This window comes from Conger conger, chromosome 6 (genome assembly GCF_963514075.1).
Source record: "Conger conger chromosome 6, fConCon1.1, whole genome shotgun sequence".
Lineage (NCBI taxonomy): Eukaryota > Metazoa > Chordata > Actinopteri > Anguilliformes > Congridae > Conger > Conger conger.
The window spans coordinates 40,150,825-40,173,158 of record NC_083765.1 but is presented as its reverse complement, the minus strand read 5'-3'; the positions used below and the strand labels follow the sequence as shown (position 1 = coordinate 40,173,158).

Here is a 22,334-nt window from a genome sequence, read left to right as displayed (position 1 = left end):
CGAACACAAACTATGTCCAACTGCCCGAGAATGGAACGAGCCAGTTAATCTTCCATAAACGCGCTGAAAATGTAAACACTTCGGGCGATTAAAAATGACACGCATTCAGGAATTATGTCGGTGGGTTCTGTACGTTCTGTGTATGTTATGGTGTGAAACAACAAAGATTTTTATTTTATTTTATTTAACATAATGTCAAATAAAATAGTCATGTTTTGTATTTGGTTGCATATTTTCTGCATGCCATAACTTCCTGAAGTCTCTGACCTATCAACATCACTAGAGTCTGGATATCATATTTTCATGTTGTCGTACAAGTGATACAAAAATCTCTTTGTAATTAAATGGATCTCTATGGGAACTGGAGGGGTGGGACTAGATTCAGCTGTAAATTACACCAAAACAGTACAGAATACATGGCTGTATGCTAAATGGCTTTATGTCATCAAGGGTCCAAGGTATCAGATTAGCCTCAAACCATTGTGCTGCTGCCAGATATGCTGTAGATACTACAAGGGACATTTCTCCTGACTGATTTTCCTGTTCAACTTAGTAGAGGAATTATTCAGGAGAAACAACCCTTGAAGTATCTACTGTTGAAGTATCTAGTAGCAGCACGGTTGTTTGAGACTGGTTTCCTCGGACCTTTGATGACATAAAGCCATTTAGCCAACAAATGTGTTCCATACTGTATCAGCATAATTTACAGCTGAAACTAGTCTCACACCCCAATTCCCATAGAGATCCATTCAACTGCAAGGAGTTATAGTATCGCTTGTAGGATAACCTCAAAATTAGACTGGTGATGTTGATAGGTCACAGACATCAGGAAGTCATGGTATGCAATGGATATGCAACAATATATATATAGTATGACTATTTTATTTGACATTATGATAATTTGTCTCAAATATTGAAATGTATGAAAACGTGACTGAAAAGCTGAGAATCTGCACTTTGATTATGAATTGTTTCATTACAAAAAGTAGAAATAAAACATTCATCAAAAAATCCAGAAAAGGGTAAAGTGTCCCCAAACCTGACTGGTACTGTATGTGGCATTAACAGGGAACCACTGGGCTCCTCAGGAAAGTCTCCTGTGAGAAACACCCAAGTAGGCCCAGGCGGTTTAAAAGCAGTACAGACAGGAAGGCCGGGTCATGCACTAATGACAAGGAGTTATGGCAATGAGAGAGACTGCTCTCTTTAATATAATGCACTCGCTTACAACAAAGGGGGGCTAGGGCTACGTGTGTGCGTGTGTGTGTGCATGTGTGTGTGTGTGTGTGCAAGCGTACATAGGGGCATCGCTAGTTGGGTGAAAGGTGGTGATGATTCTAGGGGCCCACAGATACTCAGTTTGTTTTATTACAAAAGGGGCCGAGAGCAATACATACTCTTTCTGGAGGCAGTGTGTTCATGGGTGCATGTGTGTGTGTGTTTTTGTGTGTGTGTATGTGCATGTGCATGCATTCATGTGCGTGTGTTTGTGTGTGTGTTAAATATGGACAATCAGCTGTCGTATGGTTGCTGGGTACTGCTTTCCTGGGAAATTGTACTGAATGCTTCATTGACAAGCACTTAAAGGCCTGGGATTTGAGGAGAAGGGCAATACAGCCAAAACTACCCTTGACCAGGCACTCACTGATTATGCCTTCTGTGTTTGTGTGTGTGTGTCTGCATGTCTGTGTATGTTTGTGTCTGCTTCAGTACAAAGTATTTTTAAATCATGGGAGCCATTTTGTCCGAAGTACTCTGCATGATTTTTTTTGTCAATATGGTTACTGCCATTTGAGGCTCAGTCTTTAAAATCGTCTGCAAAAAAAAATAAAAAATAAAAAATTTAAAAAAGAAGGACTTTTGTAATTGCACTAAAAATGAATTTCAGCAGAGTGAGCCCTCAATGATTACCTTGGTAGTCATTTTCTCATGTTTAATTGCACTGAAGGCTGCCAACTTGCTGCTGAATTATTCATGTGATCTACAGTGAGGATATTTTCTGATAGATGATCAAAAGTATTTAATTATTAATACCGAGCAAGGGCACTTTTCATTGCATGAACTTGAAAAGATACACTCACTGCAGACGTTGATGCAGAAGTGCTTGTGTAAGGAGTTGATAAACTGCAATTCTGAGCGAAGTACTGAAAGTCTGGATGCCATAAGCATTTCACGAGACAGAGTGTCAGGCGACTCGGAGAGGAGATATGCAGTTCTGCCATGTTCTAGAACAAACAGAATAAATATGCCCTTACACAACAAATATATGTTTTTTTCCCACAAATGGAGATCCAGTAAATAGGCATTTTTGATTTAAATGTGCAACATATGGGGTAAATAGTATGCTTTGTACCTTTAGATTAATGCAATGTGTAATGCAATTTATGTGAAATGTTTATTTCATTTATTGTATGCTGGCTACTTCACCTGAAGTTCCCTCTGGGGAAATGAAAGCTGTTCTATTCTATTCTGTTCTGTTATTCTAAGCTACTCTATGCACTTGTCAGAAGCAGATTCTTGTGGCATTTGTAGATATAGAATGCTTATTGGTTTAAAAAAACAAGTCCAATTCTAAAGTTTGAACAGCTTTCTTTTAATTGTTCTACATACAGGAACAGTCTGGCACTGTCTGTGCACTCTCAGACAGTGGACTGTCATAACATGAAGTGTATGTTAAGATGTAGCTGTGTATCGTGACCAACATAATTCAATTATTTTAGTTAAGTTTGTGAGTAAGTTAACTGGTGGATTCTGTGCTCTGCCAGTTTTTGGGGATATTTAAATGTTGCAAATTGGGTGTATTTATATAATATTCTTTTGTAACACATTTGGTTATGTAAGATTCTTAAATATGAATCTTACATAACCAGTTTCAGTACCAGTAGCAGTTTCATTCTGTGTCTTCTAACTTATAATGTTTGAAGCTCTGAAGTCTCTGAAGCTAATTCAGCCCATCCTGACATTTAACAGCTCAAAAATTAAAAAATTGCTATTAATTAAAATGGGAAAATGATTCTTCCCATTATACTTTTACTGTCACTATTGAAAATAATTTCTGTCTTAAATACTTTCTTGTGCTGTTTATATGGTTGGATGGTAACCTAACATTCTGCATACAATTAAAACGTATTTACCCCATTCCTAATTTTCCTCTATTATTGCATATGTGTGACACTGAATGGCTTCAGATCTTTAGATAAAATGTAAAAATGTAAGGAAAACTGAGAAAACACACAAAAAAATTGTTTTTGTAATTATTGTTTCATTTATTTAATGAAAAAAGTTATCAAACGCCCATATCACACATGAAAACGTAATTGCTCTCTTAGATACTCAACCATCCAATGAACCAAATGTAATTCATAATTAGATTCAGCTGATTGAACACACCCAGGTTTAATTGCAGCCAGCCCTGTTGAATCTAAACCTCACTCATATTCAACCTTACCATCAGAGTGTGGTAGTTACCCCAGAGTTTCTACAAGCACACGATGCCACAATCAAAAGAAATTCCAGAAGAAATGAGAAACACAAGTTGTTGAAACAATCAGTATGTAAAGGGTTAGAAAGCTCTGGAACTCCACTGAGCCACAGTCAGAGCCATTATCCCCAAATAGAGAATCTTCCCAGGAGTGGCAGGCCAAAATTTATGTAAGGCTGCAACAACAACTCATCCAAAAACTGACAACATATTCCAGAAGAACATCAGAAGAATTGCAGGCCTTTCTAGCCTCGGCTAATGTCACTGTCCATCACTCTACAGTAAGAAAGAGACTGGACAAAGAAGAGATTCATGAGAGAGTAGCAAGGCAAAAACCGCTGTTAACCAAGAGGAACATCAATGTTTGTCACTTGTCACATTTCCATAAAAGCTGCTGTCTGGCATAAAAAAAATTTCACACAAATTTTATAACAGAATTTCACCAATAAAAGCATTATCACAATAGTCAGACATGGTGGTGGTAGCGTGATGGTGTGGGGATACTTTGCAGTTATTGGAGAAAAAAAAACATGAATTCTGCTCTGTACCAGAAAATTGTCTGAAGAATGTCCGGTCATCTGTGAGATGAAGCTGAAGCGCAATTGCGTTATGCAGCCAGGCAATGATCCGAAACATGATCCGAAGTCCACATCTGAATAGTTTTCCGAAAAATTTCAAACTATGTTTTGGAGTGGCCTAGTCAAGGTCCCCTACTGAAAAAGAAAACAGCTCAAGCTAGGTTTTGCAACAGCTGGTAGTTGGTTGCCAAGCTCAGATCAGCTTCATACTCAACATGGTTTGACCAGCTCAATGTATGTTTTCAAACAACTGGTAGCTGGTCATTTCAAGCTGGTTATAGCTGGATTTTACACCAGGGACCTGACCTGAACCCAATAGAGGTACTGTAGCAGTTCATGTTTGAAAACATACCAATTTGTCTGAATTAAAGCACTTATGCAAAGAAGAGTAGGTTACAATTCCTTCATAACAATGCGAAAGACTGATATGAAATTGTAGGTGTTTAATTGCTGTTATTGTGGCTAAAGGTGGTGCAACCAGTTATTAGGGGCAATTAATTTTTCACATGAGTAAAATGGGTGTTTGGTAACTTTTTTCCTCAAAATAAATAATATTTGATTAAAAATGTGTTTTGTATTTACTGAGGTTCCCTTTATCTAATATTACATTTTGTATAAAGATTTGAAACCATTCAGTGTAACATGCACTTAAACATACTTATTCATGCAATTATCTAATCAGCCAATCGTGTGGCAGCAGTACAACGCATAAAATCAATTAGATACGGGTCAGCAGCTTCAGTTAATGTGGAAAAATGTGATCTTAGTGATTTGTTGGTGCCAGATGAGCTTGTTTGAGTATTTCAGTAACAGCGAATCTCCTGGGAACAGTCTCTAGTCTCAGTCTCCCAAACATACTCAGAATGGTGTGAAAACAAAAAGACATCCAGTGAGCAGCAGTTCTGTGGGCAGAAACATGTTGTTAATGAGAGAGGTTAGAGGAGAAGGGCTGAGAAGAATTACCAGACTGGTCAAAGCTGACAGGAAGATGACAGTAACACAAATAACCACACATTACAACAGTGGTATGCAGAAGATCATCTCAGAACACACAACGCACCAAACCTCTCAGTGAATAGGTTACAGAAGCAGAAGACCAGGGTGGCACGGATGGTGCAGTAGGTAGCACTGCCGCCTCACAGCAAGGAGGTCCTGGGTTTGAATCCCTGTCGACCGGGACCTCTCTGTGCGGAGTTTGCATGTTCTCCCCGTGTCTGCGTGGGTTTCCTCCGGGTACTCCGGTTTCCTCCCACAGCCCAAAGACATGCAGGTTAGGCTGATTGGAGAGTCTAAATTGCCCGTAGGTATGAGTGTGTGAGTGAATGGTGTGTGTGCCCTGCGATACCTGCCTTTCGCCTAATGTATGCTGGGATAGGCTCCAGCCCCCCTGCGACCCTGTTCAGGATAAGCGGGTTAAGATGATGGATGGATGGATGGATGGATGGAAGCAGAAGACCAACAAGTCTAATAAATACCTAATAAAGTGCTCCCTGAGTGTATATCCCATAACAGAGGAAATCAGGAAGAGGGGGAAATACTATTTCATGCCACTGTATTTGTTCATTCATTTATTCTGCAGATATACTGCATGTTATCTTGCTGAAACACATGGTGGAATTTTTTAAAAGGTGTGACTTAGCCATACTGCATTGCATAAATATAACATTTGACAATTTGAACATTACAATTGAATCAGAACATTACAATTTCTAGTCTAAAGACGATTGAGGCGACGAGTGTGAATGTACTTCTTCTGAGTAAGAACCTCTGCGCCATCTAGTGGAATGCCTGTTCCACTGTCAACTCTCTGGCTGAGAGAGAAAAAAAAGCATTTATCTTATTTCAGTTAGTATTCCAATAAAGATCTGTTCCATGTGTGTATTCATCGTCTCTTATTTTCAGTGTTGGCAGTTTACACATGGAAGCAATTTTCTGAATGCACACGGAGGGGAGAAAAGGTTCAAGAGTAGCACCGACAGCAGCACTGACTCAATGCATAAAAACATGCAGACATGGTCAAGGAGTTCAGTTGTTGTTCAGACCAAAAATAAAAATGTGATCTAAGTGACTTTGAAAATGGAAAGAGCCAGATTGGGTGGTTTGAGGATCTCAGAAACTGCTGGGATTTTCACACACAGCAATCTCTAGAGTTTAAAGAGATTGGTCCAAAAAACTAACCAAAACAAAAAAAAAAACCAGTGAGTGGCAATTCTGTGGGCAACAACATATTGTTAATGAGAGAGGCCAGAGCAGAATGGCCAGACTGGTTCAAGCTGACAAGAAGGCAACAGTAACTCAAATAACCACCCATTTCACCCACCCTGAACACACAACACATCAAATCTTGAATAATAATACATAGCTAATAAAATCCCTGCTGAAAAAACAGCTCACGCTAGGTTTTTAAACAGCTGGTAGCTGGTTGACCAGCTCCATACTCAACATGGTTTGACCAGCTCAAGCTATGCTTTGAAACAGCTGGTAGCTGGTATTTCAGCCTGGTCATAGCTGGATTTCACACCAGAGGTGGTCACGGGTTGTTGGTTGTATTACAAAATGAAAAATGCTTAATAATAACATTGTGTGGCATAATATGAATGTCATTGATAGCATATGTGTATAGCCTGTACCTTTGGTGTACAAACACTGTCGTTGAAGTATTCTTAATTGCATTGTTGACTGTATATGTACATTTTATTCGATTGTCAATACAAAAGTTAATGTTTCCGGGTTAGCACAGTTCCCCCGGAAAAGGTTCAATTGAATTTCTTGCACCGCCATATTGCGGCGTTTCTAGTGTGGGTTCATGAATGCGGTTGCCTTTACGGACACACTCTTGTATCGTTGACAAATAAGCACTGATAAATAAACATTTCATAGGAATATTTTATTTTTGCAAGATCTATCGTTTGCTTAGAATTTTTTTAAAATGTCAAGGAGACGGCATAGCGATGAAAATGACGGTAAGTGTGCAGAAACTGGCTGCCTAGCTAGCTAACGTTGTATGGCTAGATGCTAGACTAGCGAGCTAATATGAATCAACTGTTCTCTTTATTGAAACAATTTTGTTTAGCTTGCAAATATTTGCCAGCTAGATTGCACATTCTTTAGGCTAGCTACTGTCATCTGACCTACTACTATGAAAACTAACGAAGCAAAGTTAGTCGAGTTAGCTAAACTAACCAGTGCTAGCTAGATGTAACCACACTTGGGTGAGTTAGCGGCATAATAGTTAGCTATTTGGCTAACGGTACTGCTGTTTTAGATACATTCGTGTAGCACTCGCGTCCTGCATAGCTTACTGCATGGCAGAAATGATTTGATGAGACAGACGTTCTCTAGTGTAAGTTGGTCAATTGTCAAATTACTGTAATGTTAGTAAAATCAAACTAGCGTTGGCAAACTTAGTTTGCTAACTTACCTAGCTAGTTGACATTACTTCGATTTCGCACAGCTGTGAACAGCATTATGCACTGCCCCCGCTGGTTTGTTAAATTTGGAAAGTTGTTAATGCTTATGTAATTTTGTATAATGTATATGCAGCTGAACGGTTAGTTAAGTTAACTGGTGAACTTTAAGTTTAACTTTTTGCTGCCGCCACCCGAACTGTTATGGTAGCTAACAATAACTAAACTTAGTCTAACGTTTCAGGGTGCTCAACGATTCAGTTGTGTATTCCTTACCAAAAATATTGGTAATATGTGGCTCGGTAGCCTTGGCTATTGCATTCTCATTACAATATAACAATAATATAAAAAAGTTTTTTAGCAGGAGTGTGGTCTGTTTCTTTATTTATCTTATATTTTCGTAAATATGACAGCCAATAACGTTCACGTCATCTTCCATAGGCGCTCAGTCCCATAAAAGAAGGAGAACATCGGAGCCCATTGAAATCGAGGATCGCTTGGAATCGCTGATTTGTCGAGTGGGAGAAAAGGTAAACCTAACCAGCGCTGCACGTTTAACCCTCCTATTATGTTAATGTTTTATGACCGCTTTTATGTTTGGGGTCTAATTGAACCAAACAGTTTAAATAAACACACAGTTATTGTTATAGAAATGTTTTGACACTTTGGTTGTTGCCGTCTTATCGTTTCAAAAATGACTTGCCTTTTATCCAGAAATATGAAAAATCTGTGAATTAGAAAAAAGAAACGTCTCATTTTGTGCCTAATGTACAGTAAGTGAAAGTAGGGTGCCACCAGAATTACCCTCAAAGAAATCTGAGATAAAAAATAAAATTTTTAAAAGAAAAATATTTTCTTACGTTTTATGCAGTTTACATTCCTTTGACATTTTATATGTCAAAAGAACCCTACACAACACATACTAGCCAATGCAGTACTGCACTTGTCTTTGCCAAAGATGGTGACCCCAGTTATCTTGGAATTGCCTAGCTACTCTTTTTGCACCTGTTTTTAAAAAATATATTCAAAACCATTGCATCTCCCAAGACTGTAGTAAACTTGTGTAGTAGTGCTTGTGTTTATCTATGGATTATTTTTAATGCACGTCACAAACCTTTTGACCTTCATTCATTCGTTATTCAGTACTGAAGTCTGATGTCAAAACCACGCCCTCTGGGTCATAAAGAAATTTTCCCATTCAAAAAATCCCATTGACTTTTTTCAAAATCAATAGCTATATTTTATTTTATATTTTATATTTTATTTTATATTATATTATATTTTAGCTGTTCCAAAAATTAAAAATTAGTAGGATTTATATATTATTGCTAACTAGGCTATGTCTGAACTGAAGTACAGCTGGTGCAACCCAGTCCTAGGGCACGCAGAGGGTTGCAGCAGCAGTGGCGTTCCCCCCCCTTAGATCTTTGTTTTCTTCTGTTACAGGTCACCCATCAAATCTTTATATGAACTGATATTGACTAGTATTTTTTAATTGATGCTATGTCACCTAGGCCCAATTTAAGCCCTGTGTTTTACAACAAAAATGAATGGGTCGCTATGGCCACTCATCCTCCAACACGTCCTCATCAAGGAAACTGTCATGTGACTAAGAACGATTCATACACATGAGGGATATGTACAAAGTCTTTACAAAGGGTGTGTACTGTTTTGTGCCTGTAGTTTCCAATAAAAAGCCTAGGTCTCACAGACAAACAAGACAAGAACACAAAAGCCAAGCTGGTGTTACAATATTACATTTTAAATATGGGAGTTTGAAATGGCAGGCATTCCTTGTGTGTGATGTGTATACAAGGTGTGTAATTCACTTTCTTTATTTGTTTTTGTTTTTTTACAGAGTACTTCTTCCCTGGAAAGTAATTTGGAAGGCCTAGCGGGTGTGCTTGAGGCAGATCTTCCCAACTATAAGAGCAAAATCCTGCGCATTCTGTGTGCTGTGTGAGTATGTTCATGTACCAGCCTTAACCCAGAGTGGGGCTGACAGGGAGTAGGTGGCAGGGGACCTAAAAAAAAAAATCATATTTACAAAGTGGAGCCTGATTGAAAAAGTTTGGGACTCACTGCCTTTTATATTTTGGCATTAAGTGGCTTGCACATTATTTACGTAGTTAAAGGTACAATAGGTAATTGTGACTTCTGACTTCTTCCTCTAGAGAGGAATAGCAGCAACAAACACCTTCAAACCATAACACTGTTTATCCCTCCCCCTTCTCTGTAAACATGCTGACATTGAAACGCCATTGGCTGTGGTAATTCGAACCAATTTTCAACCAATGAGCTTGAATTATTGTACTGTTATACAATGTTTTGGTACAGTGTCAGGCCGTCAAATGTATATTTTGAAACCCGAATTTAAGGACTATAAACACAGACAGAGGGTGAGTCAACATGCCATTGAGCTTTTTTCAATGATAGAAGGGGATTCATAATAGTCTTGTAACAATGTTTTAACAAAAATCTTACCTATTGCACCTTTAATTTATGCAGCTGGAAGGTTACAGAAGCAATGCCGGTTTCATAGCTTGCTTCGGATATAACAGTGTCCCAATAGACGTTTGAAATGGAGTGTGCAGCGCAATGATATGTAAAGTGTGTTTCCTAAAACCCAATGTACTTTTCAGATTAAATACAGGAGCAAGCAATATGGTGTTGGGTGTGGGGATTGGGAAACTCTGGTGCTTGACTGATGTTTGGGTGGCAGATTGTCTCTCTTCGTTTACACTACAGTGTATGGTTTGCAAGCAGTTTGTGTGGAACATAACCATTTTTTGAGCACTGTAGTTTTTGCATTGGAATCTTTGGAACGATGACCAATGGCTTGATTTTCTATCAATTTAATGAAGAATGGTGACGATCTAAAAAGCAGGAAGTCAGTGGTGTGGTTTTTCCAGATGTACTTTGTTTGCCATAAGTACGCACATCCCAGACTTTCACATTCTGCCAGCTGATAGCAGGAGAGAATATTCAGCAATAAACAGGTTTTTTCCTGGGATGGAATGGGTCTTTGGTGCTCCCCATCACTGGGCTCCTGCTTTTCATCACCCATTGGGTCATCCCACCTTGTTTGCATTTAACTATTTCGCCCTTTCCGTTTTTACCATTTTTAAAGTTTTGCTTTAGTTCGCGCCAAAGATTTCTCTGCAGGAAAAACCCTAATTAAGTCAAATATTTTTGGCCTGAAGGGACATTTTGGTTAGGAAAATTAGCATTTGCTGATTAATCACGAGGCGCGGCGTTCCCGAACGTTCCCGGAGGCTTGCCTTGACTTGGAATAATCTTCCTCTGCCATCCCTGCAGGGCACGCCTCCTTCCTGAGAAGCTGACGGTGTACACCACACTGGTGGGCCTGTTGAACGCCCGGAACTACAACTTCGGAGGGGAGTTTGTGGAGGCCATGATACGCCAGCTCAAAGAGACGCTGAAGTCGAACCTGTACACGGAGGCTGTGTACCTGGTGAGGCCAACTGCACTCGCCGTTTCAGCCAGGCTCCGCTTTCTACACAGTTTAGAAAAAATGTGTTCTGGGGTGGGTAGAGTAGGTGTTGCCATCTCATTTGCATAAAATATTCTCAAACCAATCAGGTGCCGGCAATGTTTTGTTTCATATTGATCCGTAACAGCCGGTTTGCCGACTTTGTATTTTAGCTGTTAAATTAAATGGACAAATTTGTGGGCGTCAACCGCTTTCCGACTGGATATCTGATTACGTAGGGTACGGTGATGTCACAATTCGGGCGAGTGCATTGCATATGCAGCAGAACACGCTCTTCAAACTGAAATGAGTCGTCTCCCCTGTTTTTCTCTCAGGTGCGTTTCCTGTGTGACCTGGTGAACTGTCATGTGATCGCCGCCCCCTCCATGGTGGCCATGTTTGAGAACTTTGTCAGCGTGATACAGGAGGAAGACGTTCCTCAGGTGCTCACACCTTCCACTCTTTTACCAACTCGTCTTTATCAGTACTATATGGCCCTATGGGACTGAAAGGGTTAAATTGCCCGTTTCATTTTGCTGTGACCCTCATTGGTGTTTCATTTTCTGTTGTCATTGTACATTTTTATACTTTCGTTTATTTTTCGTCCTTTCAGTTCTCATTAATGAATCTACCAGTTTTATTTCTGCTTTTATGCAATGCACTTTCAGCCAGATTGAGGCTGTCCTAACTGCCACTGCATGCACACAGGGTGTGCGTAGACCGCATGCACACAGGGTGTGCGTAGACCGCATGCACACAGGGTGTACGTAGACCGCATGCACACAGGGTGTACGTAGACCGCATGCACACAGGGTGTACGTAGACCGCATGCACACAGGGTGTACGTAGACCGCATGCACACAGGGTGTACGTAGACCGCATGCACACAGGGTGTACGTAGACCTCATGCACACAGGGTGTACGTAGACCGCATGCACACAGGGTGTACGTAGACCGCATGCACACAGGGTGTACGTAGACCGCATGCACACAGGGTGTACGTAGACCGCATGCACACAGGGTGTACGTAGACCTCATGCACACAGGGTGTACGTAGACCGCATGCACACAGGGTGTACGTAGACCGCATGCACACAGGGTGTACGTAGACCGCATGCACACAGGGTGTACGTAGACCGCATGCACACAGGGTGTACGTAGACCTCATGCACACAGGGTGTACGTAGACCGCATGCACACAGGGTGTACGTAGACCGCATGCACACAGGGTGTACGTAGACCGCATGCACACAGGGTGTACGTAGACCGCATGCACACAGGGTGTACGTAGACCTCATGCACACAAGGTGTACGTAGACCGCATGCACACAAGGTGTACGTAGACCGCATGCACACAGGGTGTACGTAGACCGCATGCACACAGGGTGTACGTAGACCGCATGCACACAGGGTGTACGTAGACCTCATGCACACAGGGTGTACGTAGACCTCATGCACACAGGGTGTACGTAGACCGCATGCACACAGGGTGTACGTAGACCGCATGCACACAGGGTGTACGTAGACCGCATGCACACAGGGTGTACATAGACTGCATGCGCACCAAGCAGCAGCTAAAACAGGCGCTGGCTGTGTGTGGGCTGTAAGCTGCTGTAGTCAGGAAGGACAGATATCCCAGCTTTACCACTTTAGTGTGTCATTAGTCTGCCTCTGCTTTTGAGCCCTCACTCGTTCCTCATCCAGAATGTTTTAAAACCTAGTCCACAACCTGTGTCATGTAATGTTACCTGCGTGACGTAGAGTTAACTGCGTGTTGGGTTGTTACCTGCATGACAGGCTGTTACCTGTGCGTTGAGTTGTTACCTGTGTGAAAGTCTGTTACCTGGTTACCTGTGTGACTCTTACCTGTGTGACTGGCTGTTACCTGAATGCAGGGTTGTTACCTATATGAAAGTCTGTTACCTGTGTAACTGTTAGTTGTGTGTAGGGTTGTTACCTGTGTGAAAGTCTGTTACCTGTCTGATGAGCTCTTACCTGTGTGACTGGATGTTACCTGTGTGCAGGGTAGTTACCTGTGTGTAAGTCTGTTACCTGGTTACCCGTGTGACTGGATGTTACCTGTGTGCAGGTGCGCTGTGACTGGTACGTGTACACGGTGCTCTCCTGCCTCCCCTGGGTGGGGAAGGAGCTGTACGAGAAGAAGGACGTGGAGATGGACCGGCTGCTCAACCAGATCGAGGGATTCCTCAAGTACGTGAGGTCCATTATTGAGCTGTTATTAAGGCCATTCCGGTTGGTTCCATGACTGGGTACTGGGTGTAGAATGGTGAGATGAAATGGACAAATGCTTTAAGGTGAAGTCTGAGCTGCATTTGTGTTGGTGTGCCCTTAGGCAGATATTGTTATGGTAATGAGTGAATTGACCATGAGCCACAGTACCCGTGTTTCACCAGTAGAGGGCAGACAGGTGAGCAGTAGTAGCCGTGTGTCAGTCCAGTGGTGATGGCTCTGCTCTTCACAGGAGACGCCAGAAGACCCACGTCCCCATGCTGCAGGTCTGGACCGCTGACAAGCCCCACCCACAGGAAGAGGTGAGTTTTGATTGGCTGTATTTTCATTAGGATCTTTGGACATCAATGGAAAATGGAAGGTTTATATATATATATATATATATATCTCTCTCTCTCTCTCTCTCTCTCTCTCTCTCTCTCTCCCCCCCCCTCCCCCCCTCCCCCTCCCCCTCCCTCCGTCCCTCCCTCTCCCTCAGTACCTGGACTGCCTGTGGTCTCAGGTGCAGAAGCTGAAGAAGGACCGCTGGCAGGAGAGGCACATCCTCAGGCCGTACATTGCCTTCGACAGCGTGCTGTGTGAGGCTCTGCAGCACAACCTGCCCCCTTTCACCCCCCCACCCCACATGGACGACGCGCTGTACCCCATGCCCCGCGTCGTCTTCCGCATGTTCGACTACACCGACGCCCCCGAGGTAGGCCCTGGCCCCGCCTACGTCCGCTCATTGGGGATTAGCTCTTCCTGGTTTTTTCTGCCCATTTTTTCATTGCTTTTATTTTAAAATTGTATTTATCGTCTCATTTTTCTAATTGTCTCAGGTTTAAAGGAATAGGACAAAACATTTGTTGAAACATTCCTACTTTCCATACTAACCCAGACTTAAATGAGATGTTTGATTTCATTTTCATTTTTGTGCATTCACTGGCTCTGTTTTCGTGTTAGCTTAGCATAAAGACTTGAAGCCTATAGGAGTCAGTAGCCTACCTCCTTCAAAGTGAAGAAATACACCTTACAGCAACTCCAAAGCTGTCTTATTTACACAAGGTATCATGTGTATTTGAAATACACGTGCTGGGAAAAAATCTTTTTAAGTTGACGTTGTTTTCTGAGAAGTTAGACGTTTGGAATTGTAACTGCTGAACACATGTATATCCTTCCAACTTCTGCTAGTTGAGCACATAAACACCATATTTGTTTTTGAGTGAGCGCACTTTGTGTATTTAAACTTTTCTTCCCTCACATGTATTTCAAATACACGATACCTTGTGTAAATAAGACCGCTTCGGAGTTACTGTAAGGTATATTTTTTCACTTTGAAGGAGGTAGGCTGCTGACTCCTATAGGCTTCAAGTCTTTATGCTAAGCTAACACATTATGCTAACATGGAAGCCGACCCAGTGAAATCGAAAAGCTCGTCCAAGTCTGGGTAAGTTGGGAAAAAAGGTTTATTTCCCAAAACGTTGGTGCATTCCTTATACATTAGAGTATATTCCGTTTTCTGAAGAGTACTCAAGAAATACAGATTTTCAGGCCTGCAATAATTCAGCCAGCAGAAGATATTATCTCCAGACAAAATGCTCAGCAATAAAGCCAAACGCTTGTGGCTGCAGGGATTTTCTGTCTAAGAATCAGTATTCTAATAACAAACGGAAAACGCTGTTTGTCCCTCGCAGGGTCCCGTAATGCCAGGCAGCCACTCAGCAGAGAGGTTTGTGATTGAGGAGAACCTGCACTGCATCATAAAGTCCCACTGGAGGGAGAGGAAGACCTGGTGAGTGCAGATTAGCTGACATGTTGACCAATCAGAGCCTGCTCCTGGGTCAGAAGCCATTGCTGTTCTATGCCTCTATTGGCTGAGGAGTTCACCGTGCGGTGACTAAAACATCACATCCACTGGAAGTGGAAATGCCCTTCCAAGAAAAGACTGTATTTGGAGCAGATGTTTGTCTACAAAATCAAGACCGTTTGAAAGTCCAGTTGCTGAACACTGTTACCATGGCTACTGATAGTGTTGTTGTGCACTGTGTGACCGGCCCAATACTTTCCTTGTTGGTTAAAGGCACTGTGTATTAAGTGAACTGAACTGCTGTTCTGACCATGTTCTTCTCACCATGTTCTGAAGCCTTGTGTGTGTGTTTCTCTGCATGTAAACCTAGTGCTGCCCAGCTCCTGAGTTACCCAGGGAAAAACAAGATCCCTCTGAACTACCACATCGTGGAGGTGAGCCGGCCAGCCAGCAAACATACTTTATCATCTGCTTCAGTGAATGAATTCCCCACTGTGTGAATGGGTTGTATATTTAACATAGTATAACAACATAATAATGAGAACAGGTCATTCAGCCCAGCAATGCACACCTTTTCCCAGCACTAAAGTGTACCTACTGCTTAGTCTGTTAAAAGATGGAATAGTAACTAGCAGCACCACTGTATCAAGCCTGGTCTAGAAAACCCCCAGTGTTTCTGCCTCCACTACATGCAAGCTATTCCCCACAGTGGCCATTCTCTGTGTGGAGAAATACTTCCTGGTGTGTGTGCGGATTTAAGCGCTGGATAGGAGCTGTAACTGTTTTTTTTCCACGTTTGGTCAGGTGATCTTCGGAGAGCTGTTTCAGCTGCCCGCTCCCCCTCACATTGACGTGTCCTACACCACCCTGCTGATCGAGCTGTGCAAGCTGCAGCCTGGCTCCCTGCCGCAGGTCGTATCCTTGAACCTCTGCCCCGCCCTGGCTCACCCACGGACCGGGGTCGCCCCCAAACTGTACTCACCCCGTCTGGGTCCTGCGTGTTTACCAGCTCAGTGAGGATACGCAACGCTTGCACATAGGGAGCTTTCCTGCTTTTAAATAGTGGCCCAAAAACAGTATTGGATTCACCCAAACAAAAGTTCCCTTAACATTACATTGGTTATTTAGCTGACGCTTTTATCCAAACCAACTTGCAGCTGATTAGACGAAGCAGGGGTCAATCACCCTGGAGCAATGTGGGGTTTACGGGCCTTGCTCAAGGGCCCAACAGCTGTGCAGATCTTATTGTGGCTACACCGAGGCTTGAACCACCAACCTTCTGGGTCCCAGTCATGTACCAGGGCAGAATTTCCTCCATTGTCAGGCAGAGTGCTTCCTCTTTTGCTTTCATTAGCTGATTCGCCCTTAACACTAGCCCCGCCCAGCTCGCTCAGGCTACGGAGATGATGTACATGCGTCTGGACACCATGAACACCACCTGTATAGACCGGTAAGACCCACGACTCTGCTTCTTAAAGCCCGCTCACCTCAGGTGGCATAATTCACTATAATTGGTTGGCTGTGTTATATTCCAATTGCCTATCAATTATATTTTGAATAAATATTCTGTGTATTAATGTCAATTAAATGAATTGCAGCTGTAATACTGTAATTATTTTTAATCTTCTTTTTTTAGACTTATAAATTGGTTTTCGCACCATTTGAGCAACTTTCAATTCAGATGGAGCTGGGATGACTGGTGAGTGGGGTCTTCTATATTATTATTTTTTATATTTAGACTTTTTAATATATTATGCTTATGTTATATTAACATAAGTTAAACTTAACTTGGATTGGAATTAGCCTCGGCCTACCCCTGAATCTTCATGGCTAATATTTATGTCAGTTCAGTTTATTAAATAGTTTCTTTATTTTTGTTTTTGTAGGGCTGACTGCTTGACCCTGGACTTGGAAAAACCCAAGCCAAAATTTGTCAAAGAGGTTTTGGAAAAATGCATGAGGTACTAACTTAAGTACTTTCTTCATTTCAAACTTTTCCAGAAATTCTGCCACTTGGCACCTGTCTTTCCTTTGATTTCCTGTCTTACCTTCACTGAACTTCCTATCTTTCTTTCCCCTCCCAGACTGTCCTATCACCAGCGGATCGTGGACTTAGTCCCGCCCACCTTTTCTGCATTAGTGCCAGCCAATCCCATCTATGTGTACAAATACAGCGACGAAACCAACGGCAGTAAGTGTTCTCTGTTCCTGTAGGGCTACAGTGTCCTGCTTTTCAATGCGTTTCAGTGTCAGCGATTCAGTCAAGCTGCTGATTGGTTAAAGAATCCACACACCTTGTTTTCTAAGGCCTTAAAGGTCCCATTTTGTACACCTTTCTAGTGTTTTATTTTTGGTCCTGATATCCATAAGGAGACGTTTTTTTGTGATTTTAAGGACCATTTCCCGTTCTCCAGTGCCTCTCGTGTGGTTTACCAAGAACAGGCTGACAGTGACTGTGTCCTTAAGGCCCATTATTATCATTATTATCAATGAACCTTCAATGCTTGACCACGTAGGTTCACTTCCGGGTTACCCGGTCGCCATGGCGGTGAGCAACGCCATCAAGAACCGCGCCTCCAATGAGGAGATCCTCGCCGTGCTGAAGGAGGTGCCCAACCCCAACCAGGAGGAGGACGATGGTGAGTGCGCCTCCTGCTGGCCTCTGAGCAGATCTGCTGCAGTGCAGGATGAGCGTTCACACATTTTATCACCCAAACGTTTACTAGAAAACCTTCATGTGACTTCAATGTCTCTGTTTTATCCAGGATGGAGTCTGTTTCTCTTATGATAATACTAATATTTCTTATTAGGATCTTATTGTGGCTACACTGGCGCTTGAACCACCAACCTTCAGGGTCCCAGTCATGTACCTTAGCCTCTAGGCTACAGGTTGCCCATGACTTTTCCTGTCCATGTATGTATTACATGTTAAGTTAATAAGCAGGGGCCCTACTTATTGTGCTAATTTGGTATCATATCTGCACACTGCAACCATCTTTAATGGTATGCTGCTTTTAATAATACCAAAACAAGGACACAGTGGCATTGAGAGGCACCATGAGTGCTAATGGCTCCCCCTTGTGGAGAACCTTGACCCTGCGATCCGTGAGTGAGTGAGATACTAGGTACATGAGGTGCTTTGCCTGTAAAAGTGTCCTTACGTTACCCGTTTATGTTTGGGGCAGAGAGTTAAGTTACCCGTTTATGTTTGGGGCAGAGAGTTAAGTTACCCGTTTATGTTTGGGGTAGAGAGTGAGGGTGTGGTTTTGCTGGGACAGGGTTCATTGCTCTGTTGTGTCCCCAGACGGAGGATACAGCTTCAACCCGCTGAAGATCGACGTGTTCCTGCAGACTCTGCTCCACCTGGCGGCCAAGTCCTTCAGCCACTCTTTCAGCGCCCTGGCCAAGTGCGTGCAGCCCCGCGCAACTGCCCCCGCGCAACTGCCCCCGCGCAACTGCCCCCGCGCAACTGCCCCGTCCCAACTTCCCCGCTCCATGCAACTGCCCTGCCCCAACTGTCCCAACCTGACTGCTGGCCATGTTCGGATGTGTTTTATCCCCGCTCGCCCAAATTTGGGATGTCCTGTAGTACTGTGAGCCCTCCATTCTACTCAGTCTCTGAGGCTTGTGAAGTTGCCACCACTTCTAATCACACCACTGCTTTCTGTCCGTATACCCACGAGCAAATCGACAAACACAATGTGATGGCTGGTTAGTGCGGTTATTTCAGAAGTGATTAAAGCCTTGTCTACTTTAGTGCACCGGTCTCCTTAAGCCTGGTTTAATTTAGGCTGCCATTGTCAGTAAGCCTGGTCTAATTCAGAGCTCTGGTCTCTACAGGTTTCACGAGGTGCTGAAGGTCCTCACGGACACTGATGAGGGCAAACTGCACATCCTGCGCGTGGTGTACGAAGCCTGGCGCAACCACCCACAGGTGAGGGCAGGGTCAAAAGGCAGGGTGAGGGCAGCTGGGTCGGCAAAAGGTCCCTCTGCTGCCTCTGCCTCAGCTTTATTTTGTTGTTCAGATGAGATGTATCGTTATTGTCCAATGTCATGTCTTAATGTTCATGAGAACGTTTTTTCCATTGATAACTCATCGCTGGATTAATCGGTGATAAAATGCTGTACAATGGTTACGTCTAGCTACTAGATGCAACGGCATTTGGTTCCAAGCGCTATGCATTCATTCATTTACCTGATTGAGTAACAGACCCTACGGAGCGCCAGTCTCGTCGTCACATTTCTCCTGGTTCACGCATGCTCTTATGCAACCAGATGATCGCTGTGCTGGTGGACAAGATGATCCGGACGCAGATCGTGGACTGTGCCGCCGTGGCCAACTGGATCTTCTCTCCGGACATGGCCCACGATTTCACCAGGTGCGTACTTACAGCGTGTGTGATGTCCAGTCCGCCCTGGCTGGGATCCTGAACTAGAGGTGGTCTCAGTGTGTGAGATGGCTCGCTGTGCTGTGCTGGGCAGGTTGTACGTGTGGGAGATCCTGTACTCCACCATCCGAAAAATGAACAAGCACGTGCAGAAGATCAACAAAGAGCTGGAGCAGTCCAAGGAGAAACTGGAGAAACTGCACCTGAAGAGGGTGAGAGACACAGAGAGAGAGGTTCGCAGGAGTTACTTTACCTAATGCAAATTATACAGACACTCCTGTACAGAGCTATTGCCACTAACAGTGTATATTTCTGTGTGTGTGGGTGTGTGTGTACGTGTGTGTGTCCCCTGCAGAAGGACAGCGGGGATGAGGAGGACGTGGAGAAGAACAGTGATGAGGAGGACGGGCAGCTGGAGGATCAGATCGAGAGGCTGCAGGAGAAGGTGGAGTCGGCCCAGAGCGAGCAGAAGAACCTCTTCCTGGTCATCTTCCAGGTCAGCGCTGCAGCAATCTGCGCCCGGGCTGATCTAGGATCAGCTTCCCCTGTCCATCTCCTGACCTTGTCCATTGTCAGCTAAAACAGCCGAACAGATCCTAGATCAGGGCCTATATTCAGGAAGCATCTCTGTGCCCAAACTAAGATCAGCTTCCACTGAGCTTGTCTGATGTATTGGAATCGATGGAATACTCTCAAAAAGTGAAAACACCGCCGCCTTGTCCTCATGGTTGGCACAATTGCACCAGGGAAGATCAATTGAGCACAGAAAAGTATTTGAATCCAGAACGAATACGTATTTTACCCCGGTCAGCTGTTCTTGTCCTAACTTTATCAACTACCAGCTAAAAGACAAGATCAAGGCCTGCATTCACGAAGCCTCAGAGTAACCACATATCCATCCTGCTGCTCCAGTCTCTTACAGAAGAACAGTCCAGTGAATACAACTGGTCTCATTTCAATTTTAGCTTTAACTGTCATAACAAGGCTCTATAGTGCTCCCATTTTAGGAATATTTTCTCCTGTAAACTGATGTTTGCTAACTAATCACTTCTAGTAATTGGGATGCATTGGCATGCTCCTAAGTTTGGCATGTGTGCGCCCTGCATAATGGCTTAGTTATTAGATGAGAGGTTGTGTTCCGTATGGGGTTGAAAGCTCATTTTAAAGATGTGTAAGGAGGTGGTGTTGTTGAAATGGGGAAGCCGTGGCTGAATGAATTGATGATGTGCTGTGTGCATTCCCCAGCGGTTCATCATGATGCTGACGGAGCACCTGGTTCGCTGTGAGACCAGCAGTGTGGACTTCAACACGCCCTGGTACAAGAACTGCATCGAGCGGCTACAACAGATCTTCCTCATGGTATGCCTGCTGCCACCGCCCATCCTCGTTCATGAAACAGTGCTCGCTGGTGTCCATTTAAAAACACGGTCACCGCAGAGTGAGTCTGTCGGGTCCAGTAAAGTCTGTTCGATTTTTGAATGAGTTTTACAGGAGTTGAGTTTGGACTGGAGTTTGACATCCGTGCTCCAGGACTGGAGTTTGAGATCCTTCCTTTAGGACTGGAGTTTGAGATCCCTGCTCCAGGACTGGAGTTTGGGATCCCTGCTCCAGGACTGGAGTTTGGGATCCTTCCTTTAGGACTGGAGTTTGAGATCCTTCCTTTAGGACTGGAGTTTGAGAGCCTTCCTTTAGGACTGGAGTTTGAGATCTATACTGTAGGGTTGGTAGGGACAGGCTTTGAAGCGCAGGGGTGAAGCTTTGATTGACAGATGGCCGTCTCTCTCCCTTTCCACAGCACCATGTCACCATCCAGCAGTACCTGGGCACCCTGGAGAACCTGCTTTTCACTGCTGAGCTGGACCACCACATCCTGGCGGTGTACCAACAGTTCTGTGCCCTGCAGCAGTGAACCTGCCCTTCTCCTCACCACCAGAGGGTGCCAGAGAGCCGGCCCACTTTCACCTGTGACCTGCGCAACCAGGACTCCACAATTTCTTGCATCAAGATTTTTTTCTTTTCCCATCTAAGCAGTCTAGTCATTTGTTTTTATTTTTTATACATTTTCTTTGGCATTCGCGTCTTGCGTGAAAAAGGAGTAGAGAAAGCCAAGCTTAGAGGTCTTATTTCAAATCGGTGCGTTTTTTTAGTTTTTTTTTTTCGTTTCTGCTTCTCAAGTCGACCAGGATAAGGATCGAACTTCCCTTTTAATTTTTAACCTCTCCCTTTTTCCTCCGTCTTGTCACTGAGTGAGCAGCGGACTTGAGAAACAAGTTTGTATAAGGAATGCACACAAAGCTAGAGCTTCCCTATTTTAGCTGTGCCCGGGGAAGAACCCAAAACGATGGTTTTGTTTTAAATATTTTTATGTGGATTAAATTGGGATTTGCCATTGCAGTGTTGTGTGGTGTGCCTGAGCCTGTTTTTCCTGCAGCGGGGTTCTCGCTGTGGGGGCCACTGTTCTTCTGGTTACTGAGACTGCATGAGGATCTGCTGAAATGCCCACACGTTTTCCTGTGTCTAATACCCCTCTTTCTCCCGCTCTTATGCTCACACACCGTCCCTCTCTCTCACACACACACACCGTTCACTCCCCCCGTTCCTTTTTTTCCATTTATAAAGTTCTCCTTTCACTTCTTGCTCCATTTCCTGGTACCCTAAGTCTGACGTCCCAGTTTGCATGTTCTCCCAGGTGTCCATGTGGTTTTTTTCCTCCCACAGTCCAACGACATGCAGGTTAGGCTAATTGGATAGATTTAAAAAATTGTGTGTGGGTCCGACAATGGACTGGATGCAACCAGGCCAGGATGCATTACTGCCTGCCCAATGCATGCTGGGATAGACTCCAACTGCCAACTGTGGAGGTATCAATTGATATTTCATTGCACACATAATGACACCATTAGAACAGCTCTAACTTGGGCAGTCTCTTCCTGCTAGTTTTATGATGCTCA

The 22,334-nt window shown here is 43.5% G+C and overlaps 1 protein-coding gene across 2 annotated transcripts; it reads left to right on the top strand.

The window, feature by feature from the left end:
- Nucleotides 1–6,823: 6,823 nt before the first annotated feature.
- LOC133130671 (nuclear cap-binding protein subunit 1) lies at nucleotides 6,824–21,777 on the top strand. 2 transcript variants are annotated; one of them, XM_061245416.1, is made up of 23 exons: nucleotides 6,824–7,022; nucleotides 7,908–7,996; nucleotides 9,325–9,425; nucleotides 10,785–10,941; nucleotides 11,295–11,402; nucleotides 13,049–13,170; nucleotides 13,442–13,511; nucleotides 13,688–13,903; nucleotides 14,883–14,980; nucleotides 15,366–15,429; nucleotides 15,800–15,910; nucleotides 16,381–16,445; nucleotides 16,632–16,694; nucleotides 16,882–16,956; nucleotides 17,080–17,186; nucleotides 17,512–17,634; nucleotides 18,300–18,402; nucleotides 18,836–18,929; nucleotides 19,271–19,374; nucleotides 19,478–19,595; nucleotides 19,739–19,879; nucleotides 20,629–20,742; nucleotides 21,179–21,777. In XM_061245416.1, the coding sequence occupies exons 1-23, from the start codon at nucleotides 6,989–6,991 to the stop codon at nucleotides 21,290–21,292; spliced, it is 2,391 nt and encodes a 796-aa protein (XP_061101400.1). In that variant the 5' UTR covers nucleotides 6,824–6,988; the 3' UTR covers nucleotides 21,293–21,777. The 2 variants fall into 2 exon arrangements, with proteins under 2 accessions (XP_061101400.1, XP_061101399.1); XM_061245415.1 differs by having other exon boundaries at nucleotides 19,478–19,616.
- The last annotated feature ends 557 nt before the right edge of the window (nucleotides 21,778–22,334 follow it).